Raw genomic sequence first — 25,830 nt, 5'->3', positions numbered from 1 at the left:
TCCCCTGCCCCACTTTGAGTCATGGGTTCCTAGACTTGGCCCATGAGCTACGCCTTCCTCCCTCTGCTGTTTCCTGCACGGTGTCTCCATTCAGGTCCCTGGGACCTCTGCAGCCTGCCTTGGAACACCCCACGCTGCCCATCCCACCTTACCACTCACTATCCTCCAGAAGTTTTTCTGCTATTCTAACCCAATGTCCTGCTCACTGTTCCCTGGAACAGATCATGTTCATTTCGGCCTTTTGTGTCTTTGCTTATGCTGCTCCCTCTGCCAAAGCCTGAATCGGGCTCTCCCTGCTCCTCTCCTCCTGTCCAAACCCTACGTCTCCTTCAGGGCTCACACACCAACAGTGCCTCCTCCGGGAAGCCTTCCTGGTTTGCCTACTTTCACTGCCATCCCTCATCTCTGAACTCCTCTAGGACTTGGCAGATGTGTTCCACAACTTAATTAACACACACTTAGACCATTTCTTAATGGTTTCATGTGGATTAATCTTGTCTGTCCTGTTAGATGCTTTTGTGTCCCCCATAATACTAAATACAGTGCTGAGGAAATGTCTGTTACTCAGTCAATACTGGCCGATGAGGGTCAAAGAACCAGCATAAATGAGACTCCTATCATCACAGGACCCTCTCCCCTGCAAGTCCCCCCATTGTTTTGATCTGTTGTGCATATGAGTACTTTGTTTCATGGGATGTCGCAGATGAAGAATGTTTGAATGATGTGGTATAAGGGACATCATCCTGCAAATGAATCTATAATTGGAAAAGAGATGGTGAATGTGGCAAGAGAAAGGAGTAACAGCTAACCTAAGGGACACAATAAAACCGAAGAAAGGTAAAAAATAAATACCTAGAATAAGGCCCTCAGCCTAAGACAGAGGTCCTCTATGGAGAACTGCACAGAATGAGAAGGCTCAGTCAGGGCTCCATTAATGAGTGGAGTATTGGTGCATTTAGACAGACAGACAGATTATAGGTGTAGGTAGACAGACATAGATGTGGACACATGATTTCAATGGTATTAGGAACTCCGTGTGCGTAACCGACCTCCAGTGATACAAATCAGCAACTCATTTGTAGGGGACGGTCTCAGAGAGTTAACTGAGGTATACTGAGAGGTTCCGTTGATGCTGGGGGCAGGACTTAAGGCTGGGTGGTCTTATGACGGCACAGACACCGTCCTTTCCCTGGCTGATTCTCTAACAGGACTAAGGACAGCTAGCTCACTCTCTTCAGGGGCTGTTGCAAAGATAAATGGTTTTGTTTGCAAAGTGCTCTAAAAGAAAGAGCTATGGGCAATCAGGACCAGGGGGTGAGGCAGAGCTTTGTTCAGACCCATAGAGCAAGGATACACTTTAGAGATACCCAAGGGTGTCTCCTTAGACAGGCTATGAAGCAGGAATCTGGAAATATTGAAGAGAGTTTCAGGAAGATGAAAACTGAAGGGCTCCTCCTGCAGCAAGAAAAGGGCAAAAAAAGAGAGTTAAATTCCTTCGTTAAATCCATGGCCTATCAGATCTAGACTTCATTTTGCTGAATTCTGAGATAATTTGATACAGGCTGTGATAAACTCTATTGGCCCTAGGTATGGAAGGCCTTAGTAGGCAAATCTGTTATATAAACAAGGTTCTAAGGAGAGGTCGGCCTTACTGACTTCTTGAAACAAACCATTTTGAAGGAATTTGGCACACTGATTGTTTTGTAAGCACATATATGCTTTTAATTATGCTTTAGATAAGCCTGATGCTAGTAAACCAGGCCAAGCCCCCTACTTGGCCACACCTGGCTAGCAGTTAGTTGGAACTGTTGTGGACCCTAGATAGTAATACAACTATATTCCTTTATAAAATATTCAATAATTCGGGCTTTTCACTAAGTTTTAAGGTCTTCTCCCAAACCGATCGGAACTTCTATTTTTTTGCTTTTTTTTTTTAGGGAGGCACTTGGGGTTAAGTGACTCGCCCAGTGTCATGTGTCTGAGGCCACATTTGACCTCAGGTCCTCCTGACTTCAGGGCTGGTGTTCTATCCGCTGCACCACCTCGCTGCCCCCCAGTCTGAACTTTCAAAGGCTTCCTCCGTGACATTCTATCTTTCCAGGGTGTCTCAGCACACTTCCTATCAGTGACTCTGCTTGGTTCGGAGTCACCCCGGCCAGACACACCCTGGGGGCCCCGCCCTCTTTCCCTCTTTCTTTGGTGCCCTGGCTTCCCCCCCCCCCTTAGATGGCAAGCTCTTTGAGGGCAAAGACCATCTTCCTTTTGCTTATTTGCACCCCAGTGCTCAGAACAGTAGCGGGAACATAGCAGGCACTTAAGAAATGTGTACTGAATTTCTAACTTCTTCTATGGACTCAGTAAAATGTTGCCTTAATCCTACCCTGAGGATTTTGCTGAAATTTTTTCTATAAGGGAGGTAGGAAAGAGAGAAAATAAATGCTTGTTAATTGAAAAAAAAAACTTAATTCCACAAGAAAAGTTCTAATGAAAACCTCTACCCTGAGGTTGCTTTCTTTGCCAGGCTAACACTGGGCATAAAAACCAGGTTCTACCTTGGCTATACTAAGTGTGACCTCTCTGAGTAGCCCTGCCCTCTGAGAAAGAAGCCTTGCCCTCTGGCTTCTCAAGGAAGGAGCTGGGCTGTCCATTTTCAGAGCACTCCCACATTCCTTGAATACTGGTTTGGGAGAGAGGAAGATGCTGTTTACTGGACCCTGTGGCTCCTGTGGAACAGCCCCACCCCCAGCACAAGAGGAGCCCGACCTCGGGTCAACACTTCAGGTCACCCAGGACCCAAGTGGGTGGCACTCGCTACACCTTAATGTAGCACAGCTGGCCAGATCACAGGAAGCCCAGTGCCTACAACAGGGCACAAAGTAGATACACAGGAAGTGTGTACAGGTGATTGTATTCCCAGCACTCAGCACAGTGCCTGACATACGAGTGCCTAAAAAACGCTTTTTGTTGGACTTGATTCTGAAGACCAGTTACTGGGTACATGAAAAAGAAGCAACAAAACTACAAATCTTGTTTCTTTTTACCGCTTAATGAAATAATGCCACATCCCACTAGTGATATAACCTCCTTAAGGGCAAGGAATGTATCACTTTCAGCTTAATTAATGATTACTGAATCCAATGAAGACATCAGTCCCTGAGAATGTACTGAGTTCAGATGAACATCTGGTGATTCCCTTCCCCGCCACTCACCCCCAACATAGAACCCTTGGTAGAGACTGAGAGACTTATGGTGGTTGACAGGGAAAATCGAGAAAAGGGATCAGACCCCGCAGGGCCCAGGGTCTGAATGGGTATTTCAAGGACACCAGTGCCATCAAGGTCTTAGAGCAATCCTTGGCCCACTTTCTGAGGGCGTAGAGTAACTACAAGAAAAGTAGTTGTCCACTTTGGCTCACCACACTTTAATAAGAACATGAAAGAACTGAGGAAGGTGCAGATAGGAGGAACCAAAATGATTAGAGATGAAAAAAATCATCTTCACTAAAAAAGTTGAAGAGGAATTAGGGTAGTTATAAAGATGATGTTGAGGAAATGGGCTTACAATGAAAAGATTCATAGAATGTTAGAGTCAGTGGCACTTCTGATCACCTCATTTTACAGAGAAGAAAACTGAGGAAAAACAAGTTTATGTGCCCATAAAGTAACTTGCCCAAGGTCACAGTAAGTAAGTAGCACTGCTGGGCCTGGAATCTAAGATTCTGGTTAGACTTGAAGACTTCTTGACTAGGAGGGGAATTAAATAATGGAGGCATTTAATATGGAATTTGCATCTCCAGAAACCTTAAAAAAAAAAAAGAGACCAACACTTCTAGGTTGCCTGGATTGCCAGCACTTTATATTTTCACTCCAGAATTCTAGCTACATACCAATTAAAAAATCTACTAGGAGCAAAACAAACAAAAAACCCCCCCAAGATTTTTAAAGAATACTTTTTAAAAAAGCAGTCGGGATTACTCAGCAGTTCCTTATGTCTAAATTGGTTTCTTGTGTATCTCGTGTGTATGCTGCTCAGTAAAAGTGAATGGAGCCCCTAGCGCAGTAAGCCCCACTCCCCAGCCCACCAAAAGCTCACCGTGTAGCGCTGAATCGAGTGATACACATGGTACAGCTCAGCCAAGTGCTGGAAGTGGTGAAACTTGACCAGCATCTCCTCCTTCTGGCCTCGGTCTGCTGCAGGCACGGAAGCAAGCAGGAGAACATCAATCACACCAAATTCCCAGCTGCCTCCAACTCGACCACAGAGGGAAAAACGGGCCAAAGGACAGACAAGAAGCACTGGTGATAAAAGTGGTTCTTTGAAGGCTGACCCTGAGGCTAAAGATGTGGCAGGAGGGAAGTCTGTGTCTGATGGTTCAAGAACTGGGCAGCTCAAGTTAGGGAAGGAATCTTAGCTAGAATGATCATGGCGGAACACCAAGTGATCAAGAGAGTGCCCCTTGTCATGCCCATTCGGCACAGTGCCCACCATGGTAGGGACAGGTCAAAGTCATCCTCCACGGAAGGAGCTGGGTTGTCAGGGCAGCAGAAGGATGGGCAATGTCCCACATCATCCACTGTCATGTTGTCCTGCATCCCTCTGTGCCTCCCCTCTTGAATGCAAAGGCAGCACCAAGAGACGGCACAAGCAAATCATTCGCTTTGTTCTTAGCCTAACGGAGAAGAATTCCTTCCCTGAACACCACCATTCATTCAAAGCCATCCTTTTATGAAAGACCTTCTAGAACAGTACCAATGCTAGAAGGCAGCAATTTTTCTCTGTAGCCCATAAAAGCCAAATAAAAAATTCCAGTGCGTTATTACATGTGATTTGCTTTTCTTTTTATTAAAAAAAAAAACACATAACAAAAAACTGGTGCTCAGATGGTTGCAGCTACAGGTCCCTGCTGGGGAAGGAAATGTTCTGAATTAGCATGCAGGGTAAGGGCTCTCGGCTATAACCTCAGCATGGCATTCAGGTATTTGTTAATGCTTACAGGCAAACTGGAAAAGGATGACACGCCAGATTATGCTTCCGCACAGGGTTCTAGATGGTACAGGCAATAAACAAGCCTTGGGTTTTAATTAAAATGTTACAGCTCATTGGGTGTTTATCTCCATGCTGGAGTGGGGGTAGGTGAAACAGGCCTGCCCTCTCCTATTTACTTACCTTGAGCTATATCGAGACACTGCATGGACAGCATCCAGTAATAATACGCTGCATCATTGAACCTGCTCTCGACCACAGCATTGTGAGTGAGTTGTTCCAACACTTTGACTGCCTCGCCCTGACGGCCAGCTTTGTGGAACGCTGCAGGAAGCAAAACGCCAGGGTGGGTGATGCAATCGAGTCGCCGAAATGGCATTTCACAGGGAACAGAATGAGGCCTCGAAAATGGGGAATCCCGGTTTGCATGTTGTTCCAACTACATCTGCATCTATAAAAAGCATCTACAGATACTGGGTCCCCGTTAGGTCATCTCCAGGTCCTACATCAACAAATACCAGTAGTGAGAGCCCACCCCCCGAGTCCAGCTAGCGGTTCCTTTGTAACTGGGAGAAACAGCACCCAGATTTTACACGAGGGTGGCCAGAGAGCTCAGTGCTAAGGGGCCTTTTAAACTAACTCGTGCTCCAACCATGTCGTGGCAGGTTTCACACAAAGATTAAGCTTCTGTTGATCTCCAGGCTGTCTCGTCCCCCTAGCTGCTGAGCCAAACCTGAAGGCTGGTGCCTCTGGGCTTGATGGCTTATTTTCCTGCCTGTCCTTATCAGAGGCATCTTTGGGATCTGAAAAGCTGGTTCAGACGGTACATCAAAATCTACAGATACCGAATGAGAACCCTCTCTGGCACAGGCTTTTCACCTGAGTCCCACAGAGAGAACGCCTCCACCCGGGATATGCCCCCTTGGAACCGACAATGTCCAAACTCATTTTAAGGAAAGGAAAGAGACTCTTGTCTTTGTTCCAATTCTGCCTCAAGTGTCTTGTTGGAGCACCAAGTTACTATGGCGATGGATTCTTAGAAATGCAGAGACAGACAGATGGATAGGTTGATATGTTTTGCCCAAACATGGAGATACTTCAGCAACTGGGTGCTCTGGAAATGCTTACATCCTGAGAGTACACCCCGTCCTTCAGAATGCCTCAAAACCACTCAAGTCACTCTTTCTGCATCCTCACAAACCCTCTGTAAAGTAAGGAGACAGCTCCTGAATGTATCTAAGCAGAGATGAGACGCTGTGGGATAGAACGTGCACCTATTTTCAACAGAACAGTGGCGGTTGTTGTTCTGGCTCTCCTCTCCCAGGATCTCCTGCCTCCCCACTGAAGTGGGATAAGCCCCCTCGTGAAACTTCCGAGAGCAGAAAATCGCCCCACCTTGGCAAGCGCTACCCAGAGGACACCCATTCTGTAGGAAAGGTGGTGAAATGGTTCAAAGCGGAGCCATGAACAGAAGCCAAGAGTGAATTCAGGCGTTTGCCTGAATGATGAAATACAAGATCCACGATACCGGGGCAGGTGGTGAGAGGGCCAAGGCCACGTCTGAAAGCTGGACTTTTGCTACTAACAGTGGCCTACCTTTCTGGGCTTCTTCAAAGCGATCGTTCTCTGCCAGCCACTGGGCATAGGGCACATAGACATCGTCCTTAAACTCAGGGTGCTTCTCACCCAAAGCAAAGGCCTACAAGAAGGAGCAAATGTGTTCTTAATGAACCGGCTTATTTTGTCCTGTGAAAACACTGTACTTGGCTGAATTAATTATGGAGCTGTCAGATTTCTCCAGCATGACAAGCCTGCGTGGGGAGGGACTCTTTCCCCTCCTCCCTGCCTCCAGAAAGGCAAAAACAAAACAGGCTCTTTGAAAACAAAAGGCAATTAACAGCAATATGCAGGAGACCGGATTCAATAACAACACAGTCTGTTTCTGGACCACAGAAGCTGCACCAAATCGGAAACGTTTTATTTTGAGGGCTTGCGTGGGCTTTGGTAGCGCTGAAAACAGATTTCTTTTAATTGAATCTGACACCTAAGGAAATATAATTGACATGATCATCACCGCTGCTTATTATCTGTTGACTGATAACTGTGGCTGGTGCTGGGGGGGCGGATTAGCCATTTCTCCCGAGCCCCAGAATCAACTGTAAAGTCCCGCCCTCTGCCCCATTCTCTCCGCCTTTGAAACATTAGCTCCTGAGGCATGCACTCCAGAAAAGGAATCAGTCAACCACAAATAAGCTGGAGCAGAAAACTACAAGGTAACCAAGAACTGCCTGGTGCACGGTCTGGATGGGAGTGCTCCAAGATGCCATCATTCAGGCTTCTTGAAAAATTGCCTCATCAATTTAACTCAGTGAGCTCTTCTTCCCTGACTCTAGACCCCCTTGCTCCACAAACGTGGTCAGCAGAGAGAGCTGCACAGAGCCAGAAAATGTCCATGTTCACCAACAGGCTCCAACTGAGAATGCTGGAGCGTGCCAACAAGCGGACCCAGCTGGCTTCAGGGCACCAGGAGCCCTTCCACCCGGCTCTGCTCATTCCTGCCCCCCCCCCAAGCCAATGGAGCAGGGACTCCAGGGTCAGAGGGGGCCAGGAACCAGCCTGTGCCTGAGAACAGTGGGGGTGCTTCTGGCTTATGAATGGCACAGGTGTAGCCCCCAGGCAGGGAAACTTCTAAAGAGGCTGCTATGGAAACCAGGCAGCCACAACTATTTAATTTTAAAAATTAAGACCAGGAAGGAAAGTGGCTTGCACAGAGCCGCACACCTAGTGGCAAAGCCCCATATCCTCAACCTGGGCCGTTAATCTGCTCCCCGTCCCACCCAGCAAAGCCCCCTCTGTCCTCTCCCCCCAGCAGCTTCTTCGGCTGAGGACAGCCGAGGCACCCTCCACAGTCTCCACCGGGCGCCCTGGCGCCCAGAACAAAGCTGTCCTCACCTCATCCCAACGCTGAGTTTCCACATGAAGCTGTACCAGGGACTTCAGGTCCCCTATCTTCAGGTACGTCTCCGCTGCATAGCCAGGATTGTCCAGTTTCTTGAAGTAGTAGGCACATAGCAGCAGGGGCTCCCGCTCGGCTTTATCCAGTTTCCGGGCGATATCGATTAAGCTGACGATGGAAAGAGGGAAGGCAGGTGTCGACAGCCCAGTGGCGGGCAGAGGGCTTGCCCCGGGAGCTGCAATCCCAGCTTTACCACTGCTAGCCTCAGACCTGCCTGTGTGGCAGCGGCCCAGGACACCCTCTGTTCTTCACCTCTCAGAGGAAGGAAGAAAAGCTGCACTTAGCTGGGTACTTAGACTACAAACCCTCCAGGGCGGATGCAACCACACAACACCTGGCCCTCAAAGACCTCCAAGGCTCTCTGTGAGTAACAGACTCTGCCGAGGAGTCGCCACAAGGTCACAGACTCAGAGCTGGAAGGAACCCTAGGGGTCAGCTAGTCTAACCCTGTCATCTCACAGATGCAGAAACTGAGGCCCAGAGAGGTGATGGGTCATACAGGGAGTGGGTGATGGAGGCAAGATTTGAACACGGGCCCCCTGACCTCCAAGTCAGTACTCTTTCCACCAGACCCCACCGCCTCTCCCAAGTCACTCCCTAGACAGTGTGGCTGCTTTGGTGTGTCTCTGCAAAGATCCACCCTGTCATACCCCTAGCGCAATACCTGGGGTACATCTGGCCACTCGGTAAAGATGAATAATGAAGGCACAGTTAATCATGAAATGATATCACTCTCTTTGGAAAAGCCAACATAACTAAATTCCACATGGGTGGCCAACTCATCCAACAAGATCTAATTCAATCCTCACTGGAAAAGGGGGAGGATGATGTGACACCTCATTACCCCACTGGGAGTCACCATCAAAGAGGGAGAAGTGGATGTCTGGGTTGCCCTTTGAACCAGAGGACAGAGGGGGCCCTTTAAAGAAAACCTCCCCTCCTCTCCTAGTCAGACCCAACTGCCCACCAGTGACAGGAGACGGCCTGTATGTCATCTCACCACCTCTCTCCCGCAGGTGAAGAGAGCCAAGGTTGAAAAGGATGTGCTGGCGCTCCCTGAGTAAGACCGACTCTTCTGGAGAAAAGAGGCCATGGACAGAGATGATCCCTGCTTCTACCCTCTAGCAGGAAGGAAGGAAGGGAGGCAGCTGTCTCTGGAGATGCCTCCTATAAGAGTCCTGCCTTAAGGTTATGCCAGTCGGCACTTAGGAGAGGAGCAACACCTAAAAATAGCTCTTTCCAGCAGAGAGGACACATTAAGACACAAATATGACAGAGGCAGCCCCTCCATCCAATGAAACATCCACAAAGTGGTACTTTTTAAGACTTGGACAAATAAAAAATACGTTTAAAGCCTCTCCTCTGAGCTTAATGTTTTCAGAGGTACTTGAGAAATATCACTTGATAGGAGAGAGGGTACCCTAAATCCACATGGCTCTTACAAAGCTTTAGAGCACTACCTTCCTGGTGATGAAAACGGATCTTAACACTTAAAAGCTGCATCTCAGCCTGTAGCTTTTCTGTTAGAAACTGCTACACCAGGGGAAAGGATGCAGAAGGCTAGGTGGCTGTTAAGGTGGGGACCCGAGCACAACAGGAGACACATTCATTCTAGCTCTACCTCACCATACTTGCCCAGCCAGTGACACTGGTAACCTTTAATACCACTAGCTCTGTGCCCAAGGCCATGGTTCCAGGTCTGCCGTCTCCCCATTCATCTCACTCTGCCTTCAGGGGTAGCTGCTGCTTACTGCACAGCTCTGAGTCTTGGAATTCACTTTCCTAGGATGCATGAGGATGAAGGGGACCTGATACTCTTTGAAGAAATACCCATTTTCCCCCTGTCTGGTCAGAACCTAAGGAGTTGACACAAGATGACAGACACGCCCAAAGCTTGAAAGTGGAAACCTTACATGTCCACCCAGCCATGATCGCCACTAATCTCTATGGCCTTGATATGCTCTCCTGCCGAGAGGTACATCTCCACTGCAGCTTTGGGCTCGTTGATATTTCTGGCCCAGTCGGCCTGCTTGGTGATCAGCATCTTGGTTTCTTTGGGGTCTCCAGAGCCAAGGAAATCCTGAGGAAGCAAAACAAACACAACACTTTAGTACTTCCTGCCACCACATCACGTCAGGCTGCCAAAATCTGAGAAAGGGAGGGATCACTTAGGCATTAAAGATCCCAGTGCAAACCACACCACCCAAAAAACCATGCTGCATGAGCAAGCTGCGGGAGGTTGGAGGGGGAAAAAATGGTCCGCAGGCACCTGGGGCCCACACAGGAACAGACATGGACCCAAAGCCTTTCCTTCCCCTGTCTAATAAGCATTTATCCCGTTAAGTCCTATGAAATGAATGGTCAACAAGTCACTACATAATAATAGAACACAATCTGCCGGGCAACACATATTACACATCTATTATCTTACTGGATCCTCACAACCACCCAGTGGGTTAGGCAGAGCATATGCACATGAATATATATCATTTCTCCAACACATGAAGTCAAAGCACACTGAAAATTCACTTTAATTATTAACTTTTGTGTGGCTTCCAAGGGAAACTGTAGATAATAAAGAAATAGCAGAGATCTAGAGGTAGCAAGGAAAAACAAGACTGTTCTGGATACATAGCTGGAAGATCTCAGCTAGGACTCAAATTCTGCTACTCCCTGTTGTGGTGACCTCAGGCAATCACTTAAGTACTCCTGGCCTCAATTTCCTTATCAATAAAATGGGAATTATAATACTAGTCCTATATGCCTCTAGAGTTGTTGTGACGAAAGTGTTTTCTAATGTGTTTTAATAATGGGAGTGGTTGTGGTTATTATTATTATTAATAATATAATAATGTGAAAAATGGTCACCATTTACCTTGATGGGACTATTGCCTAGGGGCCCACAAGAAGCATTCTACCTTTGTGTACATACACATTATGTTTTTTAGGGAATGTGAAGATGAGTTGATTTTACAACCTCCAAAGTGGAAAAGGAGGTAAGGGGAAGGAATGGTCTTTCAGTGTGCTCTTGCTGTACCACCAATTATCTGTTAATGACTGTCTGAGGATAATAGAGGCAGGCTCAGTTTCCAAGTAAAATCTACATTCTCTACACAGAGCTGTAACAACTGATTATCTGGTCAATTAAATGGGACTAAAACAGTAGGGCACAAGAGACTGCATTTCCTTCTGAGTTATCCTAGTGCCTGCTCAATGGACTCGGTCACCATAATGGAAGAGAGAGGTGGCATAAATCTGAATCCTGAACTAGTCTGAGGGTACTGTCTTGGTCTATGCTTCTGAGGAATACTTCCGCGGAAGAAGCATGAGGTCTTCACAGAGGTGGCCAACTACAGTTCTGCTCTCCAATCTGGGAAGATCTGACTTGTATTCCTCAGAATCCTAAGCTGTTTGCTCAGCGCTTACTATACTGCGTTTCCAAGGGACACTTGGTTCAATGGGCCTAATTTACACTCTATCTAGGGGTTAAGGTGAAGACTTTGTCTTACAGTAGACAGAAAGAGGCTGTGTTGAATGATGAATGAGACTAAACAGTGTTTTTCATTCTTAGTGATTTTGATAAGGACACACTAAAGACTTAAAAGCATTATTATCCTCTTTATCACCAAATAAACATGTCAGTTATCCAGAAAGCATACAATTAATTTCTATGTAGGAATGTAATTTTAAAATTCTGAAAAACAGATTTAATCCTGAGAAGCAAATTTGTGAATAAACAAAAATATGCTATGTTAATAAGCTATGTATTCCACATTCCCCAAAAAACATAATGCGTATGTATACATTTTCTCAAAGGCAAACTGTGATACAGGAAAGGAGCTGAATGAGAAACAATCCACTTTGAATTCTGGTCAAAAAACTTAAAAACAAAAAGGAGCCCCCAAGAATTCACATTTATAGGCAGATGTGCCACATGGAATGTGAATAAGCTATATTTTCTAGGTGAAGTATTATGGGTGGACAGGGGAAAGAAAAATATAAAGATAAATGAATCTGATACAGCAGAAGAAGTTAAGGCATGGTCAGGAGATCGAAGCACAGAATCTGAACGTGATGGTCAGCGCTAGTTTTATAGCAGCTGACACAATAGAACTTCAGGCATGTGAAGAAGGTGTCTGATACATCCCCCAAAATACCTTGCTTCTTGAAAACCCAAATTCTATCTATCATCAGGCTTCTGGCTTTGTCCCATACAAAAAGAAAGATGCAGATCCCCTGGAGAAGAGTAACCCAGAATCTTCCATTAGCACGCAGAAGGAGCGCTGACACCAGCTGGTCCAAGCCCCTCACTTTGCCAATGAGGAGGAGAGCTTTCCTTACGGCCACAGAGCTGGTTAGCGACAGGGCCAGGACTAGAAACCAGGGATTTCTCGGCTTTTCCAAAGCTCCCTGACTCTGCTCTGATGCTCCCAGGTTTCCTGTTCACAAGTTTCATCTTAACTAAACTGGTTGTGGTCATTTACACCTTAGTGTGAATTAGTTTTGTCAGCTCCTTCTGGATAACAGATTTGGAGAGATAAAAGTGGCACTGAGTACCTGAATCCACGATGGGACAGGAACCATTAGAGGCTTTGGTTTATGGCTTGTGAATACTTAGAAAGGAAAATATGAGCAGGTCAAATGGCTGATTTAAGTTCATCAAGAACAAGTCACATCACCCCAGCTACTCAACTGTCAAAGGAGATGAACAGGCAGTTTTCAGAAGAAGAAATCAACATGCTCTAGATCACGAGTGATTAGAGAAATGAAAACTAAAACAACTATGAGGTCCTATCTCACACCAAATGCGGAGGGGATGAGGGAAAATAGGGACACTAATGCACTTCTGCTGGAGTTGTGAACTCGTCCAACTGTTGTGGAGAACAATTAGGAGCTATGCCCAAAGAGCCATAAAACTGTGCATACCCTTTGACCTAGCAACACCACTACTTAGTCTGTATCCCAAAGAGATCAAAGAAAAAGGAAACGGACCTATATATACAAGAATATTTATAGCAGCTCTTTTTGTGGTGGTGAAGTACTGGAAATTGAGGGGATATCCATCAACAGGGGAATGGCTGAACAAGCTGTGGCATAGGATTATGAAGGAATATTGTGCTATAAGAAATGATGAGGTTTCAGAAAAACATGGCAAGACCTATTTGAACTGATGCAAAGTGAAGCGAGAAGAACCAGGAGGTCACTGTGCACAGTAACAGCAATGTTGTAACGATGATCAACTGTGAAAGACTTGGCTATCCTGATCAATTCAATGATCCAAGACAACTCTAAAGGACTCATGATGAAAATTATTTACCTCCAGAAAAAGAACTGATGAACTCTGAATGCAAACGGAAGTATAATTTTCTCACTTTTTTGGGCTATTTTTTGCAATATGGCTGATATGGAAATATGTTTTGTATGATTTTACATGTATAACTGATATTATTGCTTGCCTTCTCAGTGGGTAGGGGTGGGGGTGAAAAGGAGAGAGAGAATTTGGAACTCAAAATTTAAAAAGAAAAGAATGTTATAAATAAATTAATTAATAATAAAGTTTTTGAGGAGTTTAAAAAAAAGAAAAGAAAACCACCAGGGTTCAAAACATGAATTTGATTGATGGGTAGACTTTTGTGACTTCTGTGGAATTTAAATGACTCAATAGTGCTTGTTCTAGAATATAGACAAAAGACAGACATATTTATACATATATTTAAATATATACATATTTATATACAGTAATATTAATAAATAGGAAGTTCTACCCCCTTCTGAGAATCTATGTATTAGAAATGTATTTTCCCTTACTCTACTGAATCGGAGTTAGCATTTCAAATTTAAAATCCCAATTTTTTAATGTCCTAAGTATTTTTATACAGCCTTTGAATCCTCACTTGAGAAATAATCCAAAATCACTTTCTTGGAACTCACGAGATCATTGACATGCACACAGTAAGTGTTAATTTTCCTTTGCTTTCTACCAAGATCTCTTTCTTTCCCCCCCTTAACTTCAAAGATAAACTATCACAGAACACGTAGCATCAGACATATGACTTTTGCATCCTATACTCCCTTGTTAACTAACTTTGACCAAATTAGCAAATATTCTGGACTGGAATTGTCATCCCTCTCAGGCAATTTTTGTGCTCAAATATCCAAAAGCATATAGTACAGGTAACAGATAACACTTTGATTCCCCCAGACACTAGCCTGGCACCCCTCCAAGAGGTGGAGCATCTCCAACACCCATCAGATATAGGTCTTTTCCTATGTAAAAAACATAAATTTGGGAAGCCACCTTTGGAGCTGCCATACTACATAAATATGGGATACTAGCACCTCATGAACCTAATTTGGACACAGATTTGGAAACCTATAGCATCCCATTCATATCTCTTGTCAATAATAAAGAAGTGCCATTAGTAACTCTCTTTTGGGCAAAAAACACAAAACAAAAACCAAAACCAAGTCACACCAAACTCATTTTGTTTCCTTTTCTAAGGTTACTGAATTCGTAGGCGAGGAGTGTGCCAGGAAACACAGTATGCCTGAATTTGCACACAACATTTTTGACAGTCTTTCATGACAACTAGATGTTCAGGGGGACTGGAGGTTGGTTACACCACTGGATTCCAAGACTGACAATTAAAATCAACCTGAGAGAGGTCTTTAGTGCAGTGCTCTACGTCTCTGTCCTCATTTTATTTAATATTCTCATGGATGACTTGGAAGAAGGCACAGGAGGCCTGCTTATCACACATTCTGATTACAGAGAGCTAAGAGAAGGGAAATAGCTAAAACACTGGAGGAAAGAAACAGGATCCCACAATTTCCCAATAAGCCAGAGAGTTTACTGATTCTACTAAGATGGAATTTAATAAGAATATGTGTAAGGCCCTACCCTTGGGATAAAAAAAGTCACCTACATAAGTACAAGGTTGGATCACTGTGGTTCAATACAGTTTATACAAAAAACTGAGCACTAAACTACAGTTTTCATGGGAGAATCTGAGCTGAAGAAAAAGTAATTTGAAAGGTGAAGGGGATTTGGAAGACTTTCAAATTGTGAAGATGAGCAGAAATTGAATATGGGGAGAGTAATGCTGTGAGAATCTGAGAAGTTGCGGGAGAAGGAAGAAGGCCTCAAGCTGAAGGAGAAAGATTTGAGGAGGACTTAAAGAGAACAGAGGGGCCAAAAAGGATGTGGTGGAGATGCATTAATCAGATGAAGGAGGAGAGGAGAAGGACTTGAAAAGAGGGAGGCGGCTGGGAAAACAAAAGAACCCAGACATGTTGTTAAGACATAGTAAGAGGGGCAGCTAGGTGCTGGGTGGCACAGTGGATAGTGCACCGGCCCTGGAGTCCAGAGGACCTGAGTTCAAATCTGGCCTCAGACACATAACACTCACTAGTTGTGTGACTCTGGGAAAGTCACTTAACCCCAACTGCCTCACCAAAAAAAAAAAAAAGACATAGACAAGGAAAAGAAACCTAGGTATGGTTACAATTTCATGTACGATCTTCTTTGTTCTATAATGGAAATGCTCAATTTATTTGGTATTTGTTTAGAATTAAAACAGAGGTGGGGGGAGACAGAGACAGAGAAAGACAGAGAGACATAGAAGGAGAGAGACAGAACCCAAACGGGAAACAGGTGAGGATAGGAAGAAAGGAGAGAGGGGTTTAAGAATGAGGGTAGAGTCACGGAACCTTGACAACTTTAAAAAAAAGAAAAAGTGCAGAGGGGATGTCGATTATCCAAGCATTTCTTGAGACTTGCTCGCTGCCAAAAGCAGAGCCGCTAATACTTTCCTGACTTCTTAATGATAATATCAGCCCTCTAAAGGAAGGGGGACCAGTCGGGGGAAATTAAATAGCGATCCTGATTCTTACTAACAAGGAGAAACTGGTTGGTAGAAATGATGGGAACTTTGAGGAGAAGCGACCAGTGCATCTTAGAATTTATAACAAATAATAAGAGGAAGGCTGGGTCCAGTCTGACATGCACCTCAGATCTGGGAAGTACAGATTTCAACGAGTTCAGAAGAAAGATAAGTAAGACCCTATAACCTAAAATTCTACAGAAGGAAGTCAGCTGAGGAAGGACAGGAAACTCTCAAGGAGGGAATTCTGAAAATGCAAAACAAAAAAAACCCCCACTGATTCTGAGTAGGAGGAATCAATCACACAATAAATCAACGAGCATTCATCAAGCACTACAATGTGCCAAGCACTGTGCTATGAACTGGGGATATAAAGACAGGAGGGAAGCTGTCTAAAGAGAGTGAAGAAAAGAAAGCACAGGGAACAGATTCATCGGCCAGCTTCATTTTTCAAAAGAAGTACCAAAGACGAAAGTGTGACCTGGCCTTGGAGGGTGAAAACAACAGTGCCACCCTCTATCACAACGAGGACCAGTCGTGTGAATGCTCTGCATGCATCCATCAACAATAAACACTGAATCAAGGCCTTCTTGGCACCAGAAGCGAGAGATACGAAAACAAGAAGGAAACCAGCCCTGCCCTACAGGGGTTTACATTCTTTCTGTTCGGGGAGATAACATGAGACTAAATAAGTGTGTACAAAGTAAATGCGTGGTAAATGGGCACTAGCAGCTGAGGGGATCGGGAAAATTTCATGCTCAAGGTGGTACCTGAGCAGTTCTGAAGAGGCGGCCATGAGGAGGGAGTGTGCTCAGGCAAAGGCAGCGCAATGTTTGACAGAATTACTAGGGAGAGCACATCCCGGTTCAGCCGCTCTGTCTGGTGTGTGAAGGGCAATGCAAAGGCCCAGAGATGGCGAATGCCAGGTGTGAACAGCAGCAACAAGGCCTGTTGCACTGGAAAGGAAGCAGAGCCTGAGAAGAAAGGAAAGATGGGTGACGGCACTTGGTGAAGAGCCACACAAGCCAAACGAAGGAGTCGGCATCGGATCCCAGAGGCAGTAAGGAGCCAGTGGGGTTCACTGGGTAGGGCCAGTGACTTGGTCAGAGCTGCACTTAACCACTTTGACAACTGCGTGTTGGCAGGAAGAGGGGAGAGGCAAGGCAGGGAAACTGAGGCCAATAAATAAAGCTGAGGACAATCTAAGATGCCCTTTAAAATGCCCTCCATTGGGGAAAGGGGGGTAGCAAAGAGAGGACAGACCAGCGCTCAGGGATGGTAGCACAATGACAACAGTCATCAGAGGACAGGTGGAGCTGCTCAATGCTTATTGTTTCTGGGTCTTTTTGCTAAGGAGAATGATTTAATAACAATTTAATAACATGCCAAAATGGACAAAATAAAATATGGCTATGAGGGAATTATTAAAGATGGAGATAAGAGAGGAGCTTGCTGCCAGTGGCGAGCTCATTACCAGGCCCACATGAACCACGTCATCAGAACATGGAGGTGTGATGGCTGAGTCAAAGTCAGGGAATGGAGAAGGATGGTGGAGAAAAGGGAAAGAATCGCTGGGCTGGAGATGGTAAACGTGGTCCTCGTTTTCCAAAAGGGAAGAGAATATACTTCACAAACTCTAAGTTCATGGATTTGACTCCGATTCCTGGAAAACTTCTCCATCACACGAAAGGGATGAATCTTTACAAGCAGAAGTGATCACCAAGAGCCAACATACTTTAATCAAGGACAGGTCATGCCAGAGTGGCCTCATTTTTCTTTTGGACTGGGTTACTAAATGAATAATTAAGGCAACAGCACACAGTTTACCTAGAATTCAGCAAAGCATCTGACAAATTCTCTCATGTTATTCTTGTGGACAAGATGACATACGGTGTGGATGAAGATATAATTAAGGAGATTCAAAACCAGCTGAACCTAAGTGAACTAATTAAAGTTCAGTATCAAGCTGAAAGGTGGCCAGTGGAACACCCTGGGGACCTGCGCCTGGCTGTGTGCTGTTTAACATTTTTATCAATGACTTGAAAAAAGGCACATCAAATTTTCAGACGACAAGAAGCCAGAAGGCACAGCTAACACACTACATGATAGAGTCAAGATTCAAAAAGATTATGATGGGCTAGAACACGGGGTCAGATCCAATAAGAAATTTAATAGACATAAATATAAAAACTTACACTTCAGTTTTTAAACTGCTCTCACAAATACAGGAGGCGTAAATAGGCAGCTGTTCAACTGAAAAAGATCTGAGGGTTTCAACGGATTGTAAGCTCAATAAGAGTCAATGTTATGATACAGCAGACAAGACAGCTAATGCAATCCTAGGCTGCACCAAGAAAGGCTTAATTCCCAGGGCTAAGGAAGTGACAGTTCCACTGTCCTTCCCTGATTAGGCCACATCTGCAGTACTATATTCACTTCTGCACATCACAACTTGGGAAGGACATTGCTAAGCTAAAGGAGGGCAACTGGAATGGCGGAGGCCACCTGTGTTCTGCGATTCTGTATCTACAAGCCCAGGAGGAAATCAGTAATGTCACCCAGCAGCCAAAAGGTTGATAGAGCCTTGGAATTAAACAAAAGCAGAGCGTGCAGAATGAGGAAGGTGATGTTCCCACTGGACTCCGCCTTGGTCCGAGGAATCTGTTCCCTTCTGGACACCGCACTTAAGAAAAGACACTAACAATCTGAACCACGTGCAGACAAGGGTGAGAAGACTACAGAGCCCACCACAGGAGGATCAGTTGGGGATGTTTAGCCTGGAGAGGAGAAGACTTAAGGGAGACATGATGGATGTCTGTAGTGGAATCATGTGACAGGCTGTCATGCAGAAGAGGGATTCGACTTGTTTTACTTGGCCCTGAATGGTAGAATTAAGAACAAAGGGTGGAATTCGCAGAAAAGCAGATTTTTGGCCCAATAGATGGAAAAATATCTTAACAACTAGAGTTGTCTAACAGTGGAACAGGCTGCCTCAGAAGGCTGTGAGTTTTCCATCACTAGTGGTCATTCCACAAAGGCTGGATGACCACCTATTGGCAATGGGGTAGAGAGGAGTCTCCTGCTTGGGAACGGGTCACGCTTGAGGATTCTTAAGGTATTTCTAACTGACTTTCCGTGATCATAGCAAGGTATGAAAAAACATGAGGTTCTTGAACCCTTAAAGCAGGAGACAATAACAAGGCTGGGGGAAAGAGGGAGGGTCTAGGGAGCAGGGATTACAGGCACCAAAGGAAACTTCACCTGCTTCACAATGTGTCTAGGATTAACCTTGATGATAATGAAAAACAACTCTTAGACCTATTATCTATATTCAAGGTACAATAACAGAAACCCTAGAATCCCCAAATGCCATTGACTCTTGCCATAGGAATGTAACTGGTGTGATCTGAGGGATTCTATGAAGGAATCAGGGAGAAAAGGAAAAAGTGGGGAGGCCTTCAAAAGCAGAAAATCAAAAAGCGGGAATAATGTCCACTTTAAATTTGTGAGATAGATAATTACTATTAATAACAACTAATTGGTGGTCACATCTGGTTCATTTAACAATCTTTGGACACCCCCTCTGCCATTCGAGGTAAAGGTAGATTGTACCCATTCACAGAGCAGTCAATGTTATTCAATGTGCTAAAAGGTAATTCCAGCCCTGGGTTACACGCTAAACTGCAATTCGCCATCCTTCTGAATGACTCTGCATTCCTTAATTGGACCCAATTTTCACTGAAGCTGCTGGGAGCTAGTCAGAGCCAGATTTTAGCAAAGGGCCCTTTTGAATCCAACACTGCTGGAGCATTAAACAGAAGGGGACATCTGCAAGCCCCTCCAAGCACAAGAGCGAGTCTTGGCTGCACAGTCAACCCATGACCATCTCCATGGTATGGCTGTAAAGTGAGGAGCCTCATCTTACCACGTGCCCTGAGGAATCCATCTCAATCCGTAATCACCCTTGGAACTGGGCAGAAACTCATCTGTGTTTTCAACACGGACCTCCACCACCCAATATAGAAAACGCCCTGGGGGATCTCCCCGATAACCCAACTGCCAAGAGATACCCCAAGTGACATCCTGCGAGGGCCTGACATCAGTCCTGACAACTTTTAGTAGCGCTCTCTGGGTCTGTCAATCAGAGTTTCTAGGACCTTTGGGAATCCGTTTGTACCACCTGCCCCCAGCCCTCTTGGACTACTGAGTTCTCATTGCCTGCTGCATCAGGACTGGCCCTGGTGAGGGTTACCTTTGCGTATTCAAACATCCGTAGGTCAGTGTACATATCCAAAGCCAGATTCTCGTGTCCACTGCGTTTGTACAGTTTAGCAGCCTCATGGAACTTTCCTTGGTAGGCAAAAACATCTGCTAGAAACAGTTCATTGTTGGTCTCTCCACGCTTCTTCCTCTCCTGGAAAAATTAGCAGCACAGGAAATGGGCTCCGCAGCCCAGCCAGGAAGCAGGCTTTACAAAGGTTAGACAGAGCTATTTCAAGGTACCCTCCCGGGCTTTCCCTTGGGAACCCAGAGGGGACAATGGTGCATTCCCGTCTCTTTCCCAGATTTCTGGTGGGAATGCCTGACAACAAAGGCAAGTTAACATCCAAAGAGGACAATCAGATCATGGAGGTGTAAATGCCTGCCATGTGGGCTGCATAAATTCATTAGGATGGCTCTCCTGTGTCTTCTTTCAAGGAGAGGCCTTTAAATGTGTAAAGGAGGCTCTGTGTGAGGCCCTGACAAATACCCATAAATACAACATAGGTCTGGCTAACTCAGCAGAGGTGTGCAGGGGAGGGAGGGGCTTGGAGAGCAGTGGAGAAAGGTAATGATAGAAGTAACCACAGAGGGAAAAGATATCAGAAGATCAGGCCTCTGAAAGTCACATGAATAGAAGGGAGCTGAGAGACTCTCTCATCTGACCCCTTTATCTGGCAGAGAGGGAAGTGACTAGCCCAAGGTAATCTAGTTGGGATTTAAACCAAGCTCCCCTAACTCCAAATCCAGGACTCCTCCCACAACAGCCCAGATTCATTACAAGTTCCTCCTGACACTGAGGTTCTGTGGTTGTCAGACTCTCTAGAGTCAGGGGTAGGGAACCTGTGGCCTCAAGGCCACGTGTGTCCTTCTAGGTCCTTGGGTGCAGCCTTTTGACTGAGTCCAAGTTTTACAGAACATATCCCTTTAGGAAGGGGATTTGTTCTGCGAGGTTTAGATTCAGTCAAGGGGCTACACTTGAAGACCTAGAGGACCACTACGGCCTTGAGGCCGCAGCTTCCCCACTTCTAATTCTAGATCCTCTGATTCTCGGACTAGACAGCAGGCTGGCTGTTTCAAAGCAGGGACCCAGGGAGGGAACGAGATTAGAAGGCCTATGACGTTCACGTTCCAATAAATCTCCAACCACACACACAAAAAGAAACAAGTAAAGAAATTTTTAATGATGAAGACACAAAGCACATTTTCTTTAAAAACTTTGTTGCCTGTGATGCTTTTGTTATCAAGTATTCCCACAGAAACCACGGAGAGACATATATCACATCCTTTCTCCTCCTGTGTTAGAGAATATTCAGTGCTATGTAGACAAAGTATTCATAACACTGGGTATTCCAATAGTTTCTTTCGCACGTTTTTTCTTAACTGTATTATAGCCTTTCACTTTGTGTGACAAGGAACTCACTACTTCATAAGCCAGTCCATTCCCTGTTTGGACGGCTCCCACTACAGAGAAGTTTCTTCCACCAAATTGAAATCTGCCTCTGTGTAACTTCTATCTGGGCAACTTCATCTTATCCCCTGATAAAACAGTGAGTCTAATCAATCCTTCTTCTACATAACAGCCCATGTACTTGGAGGACAAGGATCATGTCCCATCCTCCCATCTCGCCCAGTTATCTTCTCCAAGGTAAATATCCCCAGGTCCTAAACTGTTCTCCATGAGATTTCTCATCCCCTCGTCTTGGGACACATTCCATTTCATCAATGTCACTTGCAAAGCATGGCACCCCAAGATGAACAGTCTTGCAGATGTGGGCTGAACAGTACAGAGTTCAGTGGGACTTTTCCTGGCCGCTCCTATTAATGCAGTCTAAGACTGCTCTAGCATTTTTGGCAGCCAAACCACATCGCTGATCACACTGACTTGGCACTCAACTAAAACTAGATCTCTTTCCCATGACCTGCTGTTAATTCAGGTCTCCCACATCCTACATTTGTGCAGCCTTTTTTTCCTTAAGGGTAGGATTCTACATTCATCTCTATTCAATGCCATTTTGTTAGCTTTGGGCCATTGTTTTGGTCTTATCAAGATCTCTGGGTATTCCAATTCTGTCACCCAATGCATTCGCTATCTCTCCCTGCTCTGTGTTCCCCATAGATTACAGAAGCATGTCTTTCATGGCTTCATCCAAGCCAATGATAAAAACGTGAAACAGGACAGGGCTGTGAGGCAGGACACTAACGGACATCGATCCATTAATCAATGCTCTTTGCCTAAGAGTATTATTTGGTGCCTTCGTCAGTGAGCTGAGTTAGACAGAGCACAGTGTTAATGAGGCCAAGGTGACAGGCTCAATCTTTACACGGGCCAGTTATTTTTGCACAGAGGAAAAACTATTCCACACTCACAGACTGCAATCTCGAATCCTGAAAGTTATCTGGTATAATGCATGTCACTGGTGGGAAGAAACTGAGCACACCGTATGGATGGACAAATGCGAATCTGTCACTACTCCTAGAAAAACAATTCTGCAGACACGTTCTCCTGATGGGTGGGTAGGAAGTTGCATTTTTTATGGAAGGCCCAGTGTATATCTCCTTTGTTTTTCTACAGCTTGTCACCATTTAAAAATTCAAATGCATTATACACTCATATACTTATAGAAAATTTTTTTCAGAATAAAATACACATTTGTGGCTCATCCATTCAACAAATGGCAAGTGCTTAAAGTGTGCAACACAGTTGGCGGCACTGGGAGAGATATTGAGATACATAAGGCATGCTCCCTGAGCTCCAGGGTCCCTTCTTACATACTATTAACCCCATGGCCCATGAGTTTAAATGCTTTGTTTGCATGGTATCATCCTGAGAATTGGGGGGTGGGGGAAGTGGGCTGGGGATAGAACTTAGGTTTGGGGATTCCTGGAGTCATCCACTCATGAAACCATTTGATTATTTTACCATACCAGGTTCTGATGACACACAGATGCATAAAGCAGAAATAGAAGCCAAGCCATGCTGCTCAGAATTCTCCTGTCTGCTAAGAGAGCTGCCTCTACATAACTCACTTTCTTGAGAAGAAGGGGTACTTCAGCTAGTCTTTTACCTCAATGCTGTTAATCAGTTCTAAATACCGCAGATCTTGTACTCTGGTAAATGCCTAAAGGAAGGGAGGGAAAAAAAAAAAGAAAAGAAACAAAGTCAGTTGTTTGTGCATTCCAAATGTCTGTAACTGCTTTGTGGCAGAAAGCCGGGTTTTAGGAAGGCAACAAGGAAGAAGGAGCAGGTAATGATTAATCATTGAGTTTTCATGTAAGCTATACCTCCTGGAGAGACTAGCCTTTATCCCTGGGATTATCCTATAAAAGAAACAGAGAAAGAGATCTGGATAGATCAGTCCCTTTGGGATTAAATGAAACAAAATTATGATACTGCATTCTGTGATTCTATTTACTAGGGAGTATCCCTGTCCAATGGGGAAAAAACGTACTGCCTTGCTGAGTTTTGTAAAGAGAAGTGGCTTGCATCAGAGTAGAGGTGAGCAAAATGTAACTGAGTGATAAAAGACAGCAAGTACATCTTGGAGACTCAGAGGAAAACCAGGAGACAGATGTCTTTACCTGACAACTCAGCAAACATTGTGCAATGGGGGAAAACACATTATCAAGCGCAGAGGGAGAGAGGAAGAAAGTCAGAAAAGATAAAGATGGTTTCTAGCAAATGGAGAAAAATGTTATCACTCAAACTACCCAAGAGACAGAGCCTTGCACAAACCATAATGGTTCTGCTCCTGCCGGAGATCTGTAATAAAGCAAGTCACTTTAACCCACAGACTTCTGCAAACGTTTCACAGCCCATTCTACTGGCAGAAATATCCAGAATCTCTTATGTCATTCTTTTCCTAAATTTGGCCGTGTTTCTCTCAAATCCCTCACTTGGATTTTGATGGCACAAACTAAGGACAACAAAAGCCCTAGGATCTGAAATGGTTCACAAGGACACCGATGATCTGTGGCTTCTATGCGCCTGCAGGAGGCTGCTAGTCTGAGCAGGGAACAGAGCGGGGAGTCTTACAAGGCCTGAGTTTGAGTCTTGCTTCACACCTTTGCTAGCTGTGCAACCCTAGAAAAGTCACTTAAATTCTCTGAGCCTCAGTTTGTGTAAAGTGAAGAGGACAACGCCTGTCTCAGAAAGCTGTTAATGGGATCAAAAGATAGATCCCGTACAAAGTGCTTCGTAAACCTTAAAGCACTATATAAGCGCCGTCATTATTATTACCGTCATCAGTGTTATTATGTCTTCCACTCTAAAATGCCCAAAGAAGGCCTGAAAAAATTATCCCTGGAGCTGACAGGGAAGGCTCCCCTCCATGTTCCACCTTACGTACCACATAAGCTCTCCTCAGAGCTCAGGCCCTGGCCTGGGGCTCAGCCCAGGAGAAGCTGGGGCTGGCTCTACCACTGACCCGTGACCCATGGGACATCCAGAGGGACTTCCTGCTCGTTATCACTCAGTAACATTCTGCTCATGCCCACTGCCTCCAGCCTCAGTTTCCTAAGCTGCAAACTTAGGGACTGCCTGGATCTCAGGGTTTTAAGTGGGAAGACATCTTCCACAATTCTGTCCCAGTATTCACCATCCCAGGTACAGAGGCAGGGGCATGGAGACCCTGCACAAAGTCCATGAGGAGGCAGGACCTTTCAGAAAGCAGCTCTTCTCCGACATCTAGTGGACAAACACAGCCATCACCAGAGGGCTTATGCCCACCCCACCCCCATTTCTAGTTTCAACAGTTCAAGCCCATAAACATTTATCGAGTACCTACCATATGTAAGGCATCGTAGGCACTTTGATATTCTTACACTAACCCCTAAATACACCATCTTCACTCTGTGAGGCTGAACAAGGAAGATCTACAGGGCTCTGGGACAAAGTGTTCAAGTTTTATAATCTATAGACAAGTTACTAGCTTAATAAAAACTACTCTAAATCCAGGGTTTATGGGGCAGTGATAAAAGGGAAACTGTGTTCCTGGTTTTGGGGGAAGTCCTTCCACTTACTCCACTGCTGCTGAATCAGGACAAACTGTAGTGAGAACTTCCATCACGGCCTGTACTGAAGGGCAAACATGCCCAGGAAGGAGACGGTTTATGGAATACGGTAATTTGTGAGTCTTCACACAAGTCCCAGTTTGGCTGGAAAAGGGAGAAAGGCATATCAATCTGGAAGGGCAAGCTGGAGTCTGATGGTGAAAAGCTTTGAATGCTAAGGAGAGAATGCTGTATTTGACCCTAGAGACAAGAGGGAGCCATGGGAACTTCCTGAGCAGGGAGGTGATGTGGTCAGAACAATGCTTTAGGAACATTATCTGGTCCTTGTGTAGAAGACGGATCAGAGAGGGGAGACCAGTGAGTAGGTTGTTAAAAGAGTTCATCTGAGAGAGGTAACAAGGGCCTTAACGAGGGCATCAGCCCTGTGAATGGAGAGAAGATGATGGAGGCATGAGCTGCTGTGCAGGCAGACATGATAAGGCCTGTCAACTGAGCACATATGGTGGGAGTGAGGGACAGTGAAGGGCTGAAGATGACTCCAAGGTTACCAACCTGAGTAGCCAGAAGGATTGTGGCACCTCAAGAGAAACAGGGAAGTCACGAGAGGCAGGTCTCGGGGCAAAGATGGGTTCTGCTTGGGACATCCTGAAGTGGAGATGCCCACAGGACACCCAG

At 45.2% G+C, this 25,830-nt stretch overlaps 1 protein-coding gene across 5 annotated transcripts in view; it reads right to left on the bottom strand.

Annotated features, from left to right (window-relative positions):
- The window catches only part of IFT122 (intraflagellar transport 122), a 73,960-nt gene that overhangs the window by 4,501 nt on the left and 43,629 nt on the right, over positions 1 to 25,830 (bottom strand). For 3 of the 5 annotated variants that reach the window (XM_078152216.1, XM_020981099.2, XM_020981097.2), the window contains 8 exons: positions 23,211 to 23,264; positions 20,135 to 20,296; positions 9,913 to 10,079; positions 7,936 to 8,107; positions 6,580 to 6,682; positions 5,167 to 5,307; positions 4,093 to 4,190; positions 1,355 to 1,455 (listed from right to left, as the gene is read on the bottom strand). In XM_078152216.1, coding sequence (XP_078008342.1) covers positions 1,355 to 1,455; positions 4,093 to 4,190; positions 5,167 to 5,307; positions 6,580 to 6,682; positions 7,936 to 8,107; positions 9,913 to 10,079; positions 20,135 to 20,296; positions 23,211 to 23,264 — 998 coding nt within the window. The remainder of the gene's footprint in view (positions 1 to 1,354; positions 1,456 to 4,092; positions 4,191 to 5,166; positions 5,308 to 6,579; positions 6,683 to 7,935; positions 8,108 to 9,912; positions 10,080 to 20,134; positions 20,297 to 23,210; positions 23,265 to 25,830) is intronic. The other 2 variants (XM_020981101.2, XM_020981098.2) reach the window with 1 other exon arrangement.

This window comes from Phascolarctos cinereus, unplaced genomic scaffold (assembly GCF_003287225.1).
Source record: "Phascolarctos cinereus isolate Bilbo 61053 unplaced genomic scaffold, phaCin_HiC Scaffold_4;HRSCAF=312, whole genome shotgun sequence".
In the NCBI taxonomy this organism is placed as follows: Eukaryota; Metazoa; Chordata; class Mammalia; order Diprotodontia; family Phascolarctidae; genus Phascolarctos; species Phascolarctos cinereus.
Note: the sequence above shows the minus strand (reverse complement) of the source record. Positions and strands in the feature narration are given on the sequence as shown.